We start from the raw sequence: 13,071 nt of genomic DNA on the forward strand, positions 1-13,071 counted from the left end.
TGTGTAATTGATACGTGTTTCAAGAATCACTGTGACTTCATATCAGACCTCTTTTTCATACTTTGTTCTACTAATTATAAGTTCCTTCAACTGTATGCAACTTCTTTTTCAAAAATAATATTTGTTTACTCTTTCATATCATTCTTATTAAAATTGTTTGCACTCTTTCAATTACAGATACGGATGTCTCTCTGGATGTGCCTGCACCGGTTAATATTGAAGAGGAGGAGCGCAATATGAAACGTGAGTAACATTTTCCTTTTCTCAGTTGTACATCGACGTATTAGTGGAATATTACTCTATTTCGGCTGCTCTTTCGAAAACGCCGTATCTAAGAACTTGTTTAAACCTCATTATTTTACTCAAAAACGACCTATCTCATTAATACCCTGTCTGGGCGTAAAATCAAAACACTTTTAAACCAGTTTATGAAAAGATGTTTGAGATAAGAAGTTTTGTCAGTCGAATTCTGGGTTTTGATCTTTGAAGCAAGGAAGTAGATACATAGGACGTTTTTTAAACATATTCTGAACAAGGGCGTTTTCGAACTGGCAGCCGAGATAAGGGGTATATTCCACTCAGCCGCTTTATAGCACGTTGAACCTAAGTAATCCTAGCCCCTACTAACCACCTTTTTTTGTTAATCTATTTTTCCATTAAACAGATTTCGCAGCTCTACTCACCGGCAGAACATCACATTTCTTGAAAGGTGAGGAGATGAAAGCCATGTACGCCACAAGCACTTACAATCCACAAAACATTGTTGCTACTGGACGTTTCTTGTTCCACAAGAAAAATCTTTACTACTCATTCTATACGTCAGCAAAAAATAATCGCCCACACACCATACAATTTGTCAACGATGCTGGTACCATACTCGAAGAACATCAACTACAGACACCACCACTCGCCGATACACAGAGCGTATATCAGAATGCCACCGGTAAGGTGTGCGGTGTTTGGCGTCGTGTGCCACGTGACTATAAACGTTTGCTACGTGATGAACATTTACATGTCGTATTGCTGTGGGGTAAAAAGGATCAAATTGATTTGGCGTTGGGTGGTAAGATTGCAAAGTATACCGCTTTACAAACCGAGTTATTTAGTTCGCTATTGGAACCGGCACCCGGCACAAAACCGGCGCTCATGAGTGGAGCTGGTGGTACGGCCATAGTATCGACAAGTAGTGGCGCTGCTGCTTCAGTACATTTAACGCTCGTTTTTAATGGTGTATTCGCATCCGATGAATATATGGATACACCGATTAATATACGTGTTGAGTCACCCGATCGCAAGGAAATCGTTTTGGATGAGATACAAAAAGTGCGCAAGCCCTCCTCTGAAGTTAATGTGCTGGAAATCTCCTCACCCATTTCCATACCAATGTTACGCATGATGTCACGTGGCAAATTGCTGCTTACCATAGAATCGAAAATGACTCCAAATTTACGTATACAAGGACACATTGTAACGCGCACCACCTGTGAACTCTTTCAAACTTTGCTTACACCACACAATCCAGACGCGAAAACTAAGGGTAGCGGGTTAGCTTGGGTCTTTCTCAATACAGATGGCTCACTCTCGTACAATATCGAAACGGATCATATTAGCGTAAAAGATAGACCTGAAATAAATTTGATGGAAGATTTGGGCAAACGTAGAACTATGTTGGAAAATTTGACGCCAACTTTCAACTTCAATCAAGCTATTGGCACCATTGACAAATTGGGTCCGAAAGCGCTTGAATCTTTGTACACCGGTGATCTGGGTGTCAATATTGCTATCGAGAACGAACCGAGCCTGATACGCGGACACTTTGTGCCACGCCCTGTTGCCGATGCGCGTGACTCTGCTGAGCCTATACTACTGAAGCGTGTTGAAAACTCTACAAATGCGCCCGCACATGCCATGGGTATGGCTTGGATTGCCATCGATAATGAGTGTAATCTGCATTATGAGATTACCGTGAATGGTTTCCAAGCTAACCCACAATATCTGCAAATATATCTGGAAGAAAAACCAATAGAAGCTATTGGCGCGCCAGTAACACGTAAGCTACTTGAAGAATTCAATGGCTCATACATGGAAGGTTATGTATTGGGTATGCCATCAAATGAGTTGGTCAAATTAGAAAATAGCGTCTGCTATATGGAAATTCAATCAAAGGATACGAATGAACTCTTGCTGCGCGGCAAATTAAAATCTACAAAAGTACCATCACACTGCTTCCCTGTGCATACAGATAACAATGTACCAAATGTGGCAGCACCGGGTGATCACAGCGACACCAATATCATATCACCGGATGCTAAGTGCTTCCATTCGGGACGATTTTACGACGAGTCCGAGCAATGGCGTAATGCAAATGATGTTTGTCAAATGTGCGCTTGCCAACGTGGTCAACCCACTTGCGAACCGATCAAATGCCCCGCCATACAATGTAAGCCCAATGAAGAGTTAGTGCGCCGTGAAGGTGAATGTTGTTCTATGTGCATACCGCAAAATGTGGTGGTTGAGAGTGAGAGCACAGGCGTGCAAACAGTGCGTGGTTGTCGTTTGGGTGATCAATTTCATATAGCTGGCGCTATATGGCATCCATTCTTGCCACCAAATGGTTTCGATACGTGCACCACTTGCACTTGCGATGTGCTCACGTTAGAAGTGCGTTGCCCACGTATGGTCTGTCCGCCATTACCTTGCTCCGAAAAACTTGCCTATCGTCCGGATAAGAAAGCTTGCTGCAAAGTATGCCCCGAAAGCAAATCGTATCGCGGCGACAAACCAGGACCTATCAACTCAAATGTACTGCAAGATCAGGAATCACATAAAATTACTTCCACAGAAGAGATACTCAATCAAGGCGGTTGTAAAGTGTTGAATAAGGTTTATGAGAACGGACATGAATGGCATCCAATTTTAGCATCGCATGGCGAGCAAAAATGCATCAAGTGCCGCTGCAAGGTAAGTTCAAGCATATGCAATGCGGAGAGTGTATTTTTTTCTTACTAATAAGCAACCCCTCTTCCCCTTTTCTACTCACAGGATTCAAAAGTAAATTGCGATCGCAAACGTTGCTCACGTTCAACTTGCCAACAAACGCGCATCTCATCTAAACGAAAATTCTATGAGAAACCTGGTATGGGTGGCGCTAATGAGCCGACGTTTGATGAGTGCTGCTCGGCACAGTGCAAACGCTCACGCCGTCATCACAGACGTATACATCAGGAACGTACAAGCGGCGCTGCCGCAGATGAACGGCAACAATCGAAGCGTCAGCAACAACAACAACAAGCGAATTGGAACCGCAGTGGCAGCAGTAGTTGAGCGGCGAATTCGAAATGCCGCATGCATTAAAACATACACATACATACGTATAAACGCGGCGTATAAAGCACAGAATATTGAGATAACTAAGAAAAAAGCAGAGAAGAGAAAAAACAAAAACGCAATTTTCTTCAGAAGAAAAGTTTGTACGAGATTTTTGTAAATTTTTTCCATACTTTTTTAATCGAAAAAAAAGAACTGAATTTCTATGAATGGAATGGAGCGAAACGATAAAAATAATTGAGAATTAGCACTGTGAAAAATTAAGTACTAGTTAAGAAAAAAAGCAAAAATAAAAAACGCTGCGAGCAAAAAAATTGATTTATTAAAACAAAAAAAAAATATTCTTAATTAAAAAAACAAAAGAAATAATTTTACTGCAATGAAATCAACTATTTAACTTGAATGCGCAAAATTTTAAGGAAATGGCTATTCGTCCGGATTTTGTTTGCGAAATTAAGAACAAAAAAATAAAAAAAATCAGAAATTTTATACGGATTTCTTCGGACGAATTTGGCAGAGTAAAATTTTCAAAATTTAGCAGCTCAACACAGCGCCGCATAGTTTACTTTAATTTTCTGCCAGTAAATAAAAGTATAAAACGATATTTTTAATGCCAAGCAAATTTGTGCAGGGTGCCAACAAAGCGAACTCAGCCTCAATTCGCCCTAAAATGCAATGTCACATCCACGATGTAGTTGATTTTTTTGCAAGGCAAATCTATAGAGGTATTCAACGCAATTCGCCGTACAGCCGAATGCCAAATCAAAAGGAAATTAGCCAAGGCGAATCCATCCAGGTGGTGGCAAAGCGAGCTCAACTAATTCGCGTGCAGAAGTATGTCAAGCCAAAAGAAAATTTTCATTGATTTCGATTAACTGACAAATTGTAGAACAAGGCGTTGTATGGAAAATAATCAAGAAGTTGCAATCAGCTGTTGGGATAACAACACCTGGTACTGAATTCGCCTTGATTGATCATTTAACTGACAACTTGCTGTGCCAAGGCGTTGCGTGAAAAATATCATGAAAAAGCAATCAGCTGATGGGATAACACCAACTTCTATTAAATTCGTCTACATCCTATTGTAGCAGATTTTGATAGGAAAATCGCAAGGATAAGCAATCAGATTGTGCTGAATTCGCTTTGACCGAATCGTTCACTGTAAGATTCGCTATTTAGGCTCAGATACACTAGTGCAAAGCATTTCCAAAACCCGATTCGCAGCGCCGTCAAGTCGTAAACTATGTGTATAGGGAGAACTCTTTTGCTTAATGAACTAGTTTGAATAGAAAACTAATTGGAAATAATCTGAATTCAGTAGAAAGTAATTATAAAGCAGCGAATACTTGCTGTAGAGAAAAAGAGGCAAAATAAAAGGTTAAATAAAGCGGAAGGCAGTGCTAGAGTGAGAAACACATCCCAAGCTTTTCGACTGATTGACTGAATGGCATAGAATAAGTAAAAATAAAAAAATTAAATTTTTTTTTTAAATATTGCAAAAAAAAATTTTAACAAAAAAAAACATTTATATATTATTTTTGTAAAGAAAAAAAATTGCATGTATTACACATTTTTGTACATATATTAACATTTATAAACGGCTCTTTGCTCAGAAAATAAAAAGGCATGTAAGCTGCGCACAAGAAAGATCTGACGAAATTTATTGCTATTACTTAAAACTCAATATACAGCCGTAAGCAAAAAAATAGCAGCATAAAATGTTTGCAAATTTTAGCATTTATTTTATTTTTTCGTTAATTCTAAGAAAACTTAACGAATTGTATAACAAAAACTATGTTAAACAATTTTGAAAACGTTTTCGAAAAAAATCGAAAATTTGTAGTTATCTAAATTTCTATATACAAATTTCGAAACTTTTTGTATAATGTTTAGAAATTTTTGAGTATGCAGCTTTGTAGCACAATTCATTTTTCACAATTTTTTTTGCACAGGAATTTTTATATTTACTTCTTCAATACAACTTAGAATTGTGAAGTTTAATTTTTTATGCGGAAAAAATTTTAAACTAACATTGTCAAAAATCATTGCATATTTTGACACTTTAAACTTTGTTCTTTCTAAAACGAAAATGAAGTGTTATAGTCTTCATATACAAGTTTCCTAAAACTCAAAGGAAATTTCGAAATTTCTATACCGACTTTAAACAAATTTTCAAGTTTTCGAACATTTTTTCGAAATTTCTTTTCATAGTTTTTGTTAAAAAGTTCAATTTTCAACAAGTCTAGAATTTTCGAATTTGTTTGATAACTTTTTCGAAACAAGCTTTCGTAGTTTTTCATAGTTGCCCAAACCTATTTTTTTTTTAAATTTCATGTAGATTTTCAAAACGTTCTAGATATTGCGCATTTTTTCGAAAACTTTTTCGATATTGGTACACATAGCTTTTGTTATATATACAGTTTTTTTTTTTTAATTAAAAAAAATAAACCAACTGATAAAATTTGCCAATATAATTTAAATTGAGTACTTTATATGCGATAACGTAAACCTAGCCATGGAAAAGCTGAGCAATGAATTTTGACTGCATTGAAAGCCATTTTTTTTAATTATTTTCATTTCGAAGGTCATAGTCAAATAAAAAAAAAAAAAATTACAAATTTGTGTAAAATAAAACACGCATAATCTTTTCATGAGCATTGTTCGAAGCTGAGTCGAAACTAAACTACTGAACTACAAAACACTTTAGGTCGAAGTTCAACCGAATATTTTTAAAGACTCTAAGACGCTGCGAAATCGAAGCTTACATTTGCAAGCAACGTGTCCGAATCCAGAGCAAAAGCAAAGTTCGTTCGTACTTTAATACACGCCTACATTTATGTTGGATATGAATTGAATCACACACACACATACACACGTCTCCAAATAGCACACAGTCATTTACGGAACAAACAAACACAGCCACAAATTCGCTCATCTAACATTATTAGAACTGTTATTTTGACAAGCGGAGGTCGCAAGCGTGTTTGTCCAATGTATTGTATTTTGTATGGAAAATGAACACGATGTGCGATCTCTGTGTGTCTAAAGAAAATATCGATTATTATTATCATTTTTACATGCTATTATATGTATAAGGCATACATATGTATATAACTTATTTGTATGAAATACTGACGATTTGCGCATTTTCACCACATAACTGTATTAATATATATTCTTGACTAAATAAAAAATAATTACTATTTTTAATGTAATTATAAATTGTTATTATAATAATAATTATTTTTTTAAATAATTTTAGTTTGAATACATTTGTGTTTAGTAAGATTATTATAACTTTTATTTTTAATTGTGAATGTAAAACGTAAAAACAAAAGCAGTTTTTAACTAAAACAAATTTAAACTGTGTTTTGTTGCCTTAGCTGTTAGTATTTTTTTTAATTTTTTAAGTTATAACTAACTTTTTGAATTAAAAAAAAAGAATACTTAATAAAAAATTAATTTTAAAAAAATCGAAAAAAAACAAATACTAACCTCTTTTTGTGTGCTGAATGAATATTTTTCCGTTCTTTGTTTGCGTCAAAGTTTTGTTGAAAAATTATCATTCATATTTTCTAGCAACGTTGTGGCTCTGAGTATGATCGATTTAATTGCATAAGCGATATTTATACTTTTTAAAACATGGTAGTAAGCAAAATAGAAAAATGTAATATTTAAAAAATAAAAAACTTTCGAAAAAAAATTACTTTATAAGCATTTTATATTATTCATCGAAAAAAAATATAATATATGAAACAATGTTTCAAACGATTACTAAATTGAAGAAAAAAATCACTAGAATGTAAATTCATCAAACACATAAACACATATACAGTCCAATTCTAAACAAAAATTTCTTGCGAGTTTTTTCCCTTCTCCCATTCCTCGTATTCTAAATAAAAAATACTTGTGAATTTTTTCACTTCTTGCTTTCCTATTATTCTGAACAATGTTCGAAAAAGGTAAAACTGGTTAATGGAGAAAAGTAGGTATTATGAATGTGATTGAAAGTGCGATTTCTCTTGCATTTTTTATGAGTTTCTTTACATGTTGAATTAAAGGGAATGCATAAAAATAGTTTAATAGTTTATACGAAAAAAACATTAATATTGTTTTGCTGAATGGAAGCAGGCAACTCCAGCGGATTTGTATTATAGCGCAGTCTTCCTCTTATGCTCCTCTGTTGGTGTTACTATGGCACCAATTCGTTACTCATTTCAGTCGATACCATATTGTAACGAATTTAGCGAAACTCCGCTTATTTCACACCTTCTACTAACGTTCGTATCGCTAAACTGTTGAATAAATAACTCCAATATTTAATAATGCAAAATGGTAAAAGTACTTCACAATAACACTTATACTAATCAAACTGATTAGTGCTTACTGCCCCAGCGGGTTAGGGGATCAGAATATACCCGCGGTAGATATGCCTGTCGTAAGAGGCGACTAAAATACCAGATTCAAGGGGTTGTGTAACGCAACCCTTCAGGTTGCCAGCGCAATATATAGCTTCTCCGAACCCAATTGTCAACCTCACCTATCCGCGGCGAATCCTGTTTCACTAACAGACGAGGCTCTGGCGACCACAAGCTCCTCATGGAACTTGGGGGTGGGGAGGGGGGAATGGCCTGAAGGTTTAATGTGGCCACATAAATCGTTACCGAGATGGTCGGGCTATCACCTTAATGGTGCTGTGGTACCGGAGCGTACCGGATCTTTATCCGGCAAAGGACCATCACATCGATAACACTCCCCAAAGCCTTCGGGGAGCAACCTTATCGCTACAACAACAACAACAACAACATTAGTGCTTACTCAGCTTTAACTCCTTTTATACTCTGTGATGTCTCGTTCGCATACTTCTAGGCGTTTCTTCTTCTAGAATTTACTACTTGTTTACCAGCTATAAACTACAGATGCACGTTTATAGCTTCTCATATGCGCGTGTATATGTGAGTGATACTTGCACAAATGATTGCCTACTATATGCATGTGTATGTGTGAGAAATACTTTGCCGATGATTGCATACTTTTGTGAGCATCTCTCCGCTGCTGGCATGTACATATGTGTAGACATAATGATTGATTTGTTTATGTACATACAAGTCACTGCTTAGTATCAGCTTAGAGATGATAGTATCCCTTAGTGTTGCTAATATTCGTCATAATATGAAATTCAATGCTGTGCTTTGTTTATATTTCATTTCTCAATTTTAAACAAATTCGCAACAGCAACATAACTTTTCAATTTGTTAAACAAAAATAGAAACGCGCAACAAAAATTTCAATTGGCAAATCAGCGGACGCGTGTATATGTGAGTGATACTTGCACAAATGATTGCCTACTATATGCATGTGTATGTGTGAGAAATACTTTGCCGATGATTGCATACTTTTGTGAGCATCTCTCCGCTGCTGGCATGTACATATGTGTAGACATAATGATTGATTTGTTTATGTACATACAAGTCACTGCTTAGTATCAGCTTAGAGATGATAGTATCCCTTAGTGTTGCTAATATTCGTCATAATATGAAATTCAATGCTGTGCTTTGTTTATATTTCATTTCTCAATTTTAAACAAATTCGCAACAGCAACATAACTTTTCAATTTGTTAAACAAAAATAGAAACGCGCAACAAAAATTTCAATTGGCAAATCAGCGGACGCGGGAATAAAAAAAATCCGCGAGAACAAAATTCCGAGGGAATATTTAGAATTGGGCTGATAGCGAAAAAAAAAATATACGAGCACATAATCAAAAAATATTTAACATATCAACCTTTAAGTGTAAAAAAACAAATTTGTGTCCACACTTTTTAGAACTACGTTGTAAATTAGAATTTGTAGAATACACATACATATATGTATATTTAATATAAGTTATACATTATTTTATTTTTGCGTTAAAGTTTCACGCAAACAACAAAAACCCAAATGTATGTTGTAAAATCAATTTTAAGTTGTTAACTTTACAAAATGCATAACGTTTATATGTATGTATTTTTCTAATATTGTATTATACATAATTTGAAGAAAAAAAAAACAACACACGCACACACAGCTTATTAACAACTATTACTGAAATATTGTTAGTCAAAATGCTGCACATTATTTATTTACAAATTGCCTATACATACATACATTAAACTAAGCATATTGGTCGCAACAAAAATTTGTTTTAGAAAAATACAAAAAAAAAAAAAATTAGTACAGAAAAATGAAAACTAATAAACAAAATGGAAAAATCCACAAAAAAATTTTAACATAATGACTTTTAATTGAAATGGAAAATAGTAGGTATCATGGTATAAACATTACCAGGTAAAACCATTTACTCTTCTTGGCGGCCATAATGGTTTTTTGATTTTTAAAAAAATTTTTAAATCACTCTCTTAAACTTTGTGGTAATGCCAAACCAAAGTAAACACAAATAAATTGTTGGTTTGACATTTTCATTTTTTTTAATGCCAAAAAAATAAAATGGTTATGAAATAAGTGAAAAAATATTTAGTTTTGAAATCAGTTTTTATGTATGTATATGGCAAAAAAATTAGTTACCAATATAATGGATGCCTCAACACGTACTATTTTTGCAAAGGGACAAAAGAAAAGGCCTTACTTTTTAACCTCTTCTAATTAAGAAGCGAATGTTGGAGACCACCCGTATTGATTTTTCATTCATCTTTCTTCACTTGGTTGTTACGACTTTAACCCTTAAATATGCTGAAACTTCACTTTATAAGAGATCACCAGTCTCAAGTGTACTCGCTACTGCGGAAAAAAATGATCTTGGAGATATTATTTGGTTTGTTTTGGTCCTTTTCCTCGCGGTTTGAACATACATTTTTTAATTGGCGCTTAACCGTTTAGGAGATGCTGGTCGTTGCGTAACAAGTCACTCCAGCTAACCCTGTTTCGCGATAACTGACGCAAACAGGGGGCACCAAGTGGAGATCTTTCCATAACTCGTCCACGCCAGCAAAAACGCTGTAGCTCTTCGCAGCTTAGCTAAACATCATCGTCCCATTGGAGTATGATAGTTCGTGGAGGCTGAATTTACCGGCTGAACGGTCAAAGTCTGCCGCCATGGTGTAGAGCTAGTGTGTTGGCCTATCCATCAAAAATATTTAAGAAAATTTGTATAAATCGTATTAATTGTCCCTTGGCATTACCTTGGCAACAAAAGTTTGTCCGAATTAGCAGATAAATTTTTGGGTCGGCACAAAACATGTATTTGGTGAGCCAGTTCGTAGAAAAACGAATACACGATAAGTAGTCTTCGAATTGGATGGAAAGCTAGACCTTACACGCATATTGTCACTTGCGAAGCGAATATATTTGGCGAGTCGAACAGGTTAGCGAACACATCTAAAATTTGCATTGTGAGTGGCGAATGAACTTTTTCGCCTGCTTTGTGATGTTGCCATTCAAACAAATTGAATAAGTTCATCCGAATTTGACGTTTCTGTCACTTACTACATATGTTTTGATGTGTTTACAATATATCTATTTATATGTGCATAAACAAAAGTGTAATAAATTAATATAAAGATAAATAAAATAAAGCGATGATTTCCAACATAGATCTTTTTTTCGAAGAAAGTTACAATGTCGAACAGCGAGCTAGCCTTCTTCGTCAGAGGCGTTTTATAAGGGATTACTCCAATCCCATGGAGCTTCCGCCAACAGTGTAAGTTTAGTGCAGTTTGGTTCTTGAAGTATATATGGAAAATTGTATTTCAATGTAAATGTGTTTATAGATTCATTGCGAATTTTCGGCTTAGCAAGGATGCCTTCATGCATGTCCTGGACAAAATTAAGGACAATTTTCACTGCCGCCTGTCGTCGTCTGTAACCCCTATGCTAAAACTTTGTTGCGCACTTCGTTTTTTTGCCCATGGCAGTTACCAGCAAGCCATAGGAAACGAGTTCCAGTTGGGACTTGCTCAACCCACAGTTTCCCTCGTTTTAAAGGAGATGCTGCCTACTTTAGAGAGAGTTATTTGTACGGTGGCAATAAATATAGAAATGAGTGAAGAAGAGAAGCAGGAGGCAAAAAGGAAGTTCTTCATCAAATCAGGAATACCGAACGTGATTGGGTGTGTTGATGGCACACATATTGGCATTTATGCTCCCAGTGAAAATCGACACCTTTATCTGAATAGGAAAGGGTTTTACAGCATTAATGCGATGATTGTAAGTTTTAAAGTTTTCAATACTTCAATATCGTTGATAATAAATTGTCTATACATTCCAGGCCTGCGACCATAACATGACCATCCGGTATGTGGATGCCAGATATGCTGGCTCCACACATGATTCCTTTGTGTGGAACAATAGCACATTAAAAACTTATTTAGAGGATAATCAGCTAAGCGGCGATAACTCTATTTACTTAGGCAAGTTTACCTACTTTTGCTGGATAGAGAGTTAACTATCGATTTTCAATTTTCAAGCTGAGATTACTACAGTTTAACCGCCTAACTTTGGTGAGTTAACCTCTAGTTAACTAGCAAAGGTTACCTTTAGCTTATTTGACAGTAAAAATTTTGCTAAATATCTGAAATAGAATTGTGAGTCCATAGTTAACTGTGGCGTCATAATATAATAATAATAAGCAAAACATAATTGTACTTATAATTTCTAGGTGATTCCGGATACCCGCTGAGTTCATGCTTACTTACACCCTTTCGCATTGCACAGTCTGGAACTAGGGAATCACTTTTTAATAAGAAACATGCGAAAGGTAGAAACATTATTGAACGTACCATCGGAGTTTTGAAATGCCGTTTCAGATGCCTCCTTAGCGATAATAAAATGCGCTACGATCCGGATAAAGTTAAAACAATTGTTAACATATGTTGTGCTTTGCACAATATTTGCAAGCAATTTAGAATTAGTGACCCAGACGAAGCAGACATTTTTATTGATGCCCTTTTTCCTTCGGAGCCAAGTAATGAAGATGGCAACGGTACACCAGGAGAGCGTCGTAGAAGACAGATAGCTGATGCTTTGGTGTAAAAGCCAACACTTTTTCGATAATAGAATAGGCCATATACAGAAAAATAATAGGGACAAAATTGAAGATGGATATACTTATTGAGGAGTGCTTACTAATTTTCGTTTAAAATATAGCTTATTCAATAACAGAAACCACATTGATACAATTTTCAAAGTTTACACAAAGTTCAGAATAATTGGTCAAACTTTCAGAAACGGACAGCACAATTTTCAACTTTTTTGGCAGAATTTTCAGATAATTTTCGAGTATGCAGTTTTGTAGCCCATTTAATTTTATTCTAACAATTTGCAAGTTAGAACTCTCAAAAAATTTTCCCTGAATTTTTAGAATTTGTTTTTGGCAAGGGTGTTTGACTGTTTTCTTCCATACAACTCATAAACTAAATTTACTTTTGTATGGAAGAAAACACTCAACACCCTTGCCAAAAACAAATTCTAAAAATTCAGGGAAAATTTTTTGAGAGTTCTAACTTGCAAATTGTTAGAATAAAATTAAATGGGCTACAAAACTGCATACTCCAAAATTATCTGAAAATTCTGCCAAAAAAGTTGAAAATTGTGCTGTCCGTTTCTGAAAGTTTGACCAATTATTCTGAACTTTGTGTAAACTTTGAAAATTGTATCAATGTGGTTTCTGTTATTGAATAAGCTATATTTTTAACGAAAATTAGTAAGCACTCCTCAATAAGTATATCCATCTTCAATTTTGTCCCTATT

The 13,071-nt window shown here is 35.2% G+C and overlaps 3 protein-coding genes across 10 annotated transcripts in view; 2 read left to right on the forward strand and 1 right to left on the reverse strand.

Moving 5' to 3' along the window:
- The window catches only part of sog (short gastrulation), a 294,848-nt gene extending 286,097 nt beyond the window's left edge, over positions 1-8,751 (forward strand). For all 8 annotated transcript variants that reach the window (XM_067783886.1, XM_067783881.1, XM_067783880.1 and 5 more), the window contains 3 exons: positions 178-243; positions 665-2,961; positions 3,043-8,751. In XM_067783886.1, coding sequence (XP_067639987.1) covers positions 178-243; positions 665-2,961; positions 3,043-3,324 — 2,645 coding nt within the window. In that variant the 3' untranslated portion in view covers positions 3,325-8,751. The remainder of the gene's footprint in view (positions 1-177; positions 244-664; positions 2,962-3,042) is intronic.
- LOC137250675 (uncharacterized) overlaps positions 1-13,071 on the reverse strand; it is a 320,882-nt gene that overhangs the window by 210,529 nt on the left and 97,282 nt on the right. The gene's annotated exons all lie outside the window — the stretch shown is intronic.
- Positions 10,711-12,688, forward strand: LOC137248347 (putative nuclease HARBI1). The gene is made up of 4 exons (XM_067779217.1): positions 10,711-11,023; positions 11,094-11,529; positions 11,591-11,732; positions 11,981-12,688. Exons 1-4 carry the CDS (start codon positions 10,902-10,904, stop codon positions 12,352-12,354), a joined length of 1,074 nt encoding a protein of 357 aa, XP_067635318.1. The 5' UTR covers positions 10,711-10,901; the 3' UTR covers positions 12,355-12,688.

Source organism: Eurosta solidaginis, chromosome 4, assembly GCF_040869045.1.
Source record: "Eurosta solidaginis isolate ZX-2024a chromosome 4, ASM4086904v1, whole genome shotgun sequence".
Classification (NCBI taxonomy): Eukaryota; Metazoa; Arthropoda; class Insecta; order Diptera; family Tephritidae; genus Eurosta; species Eurosta solidaginis.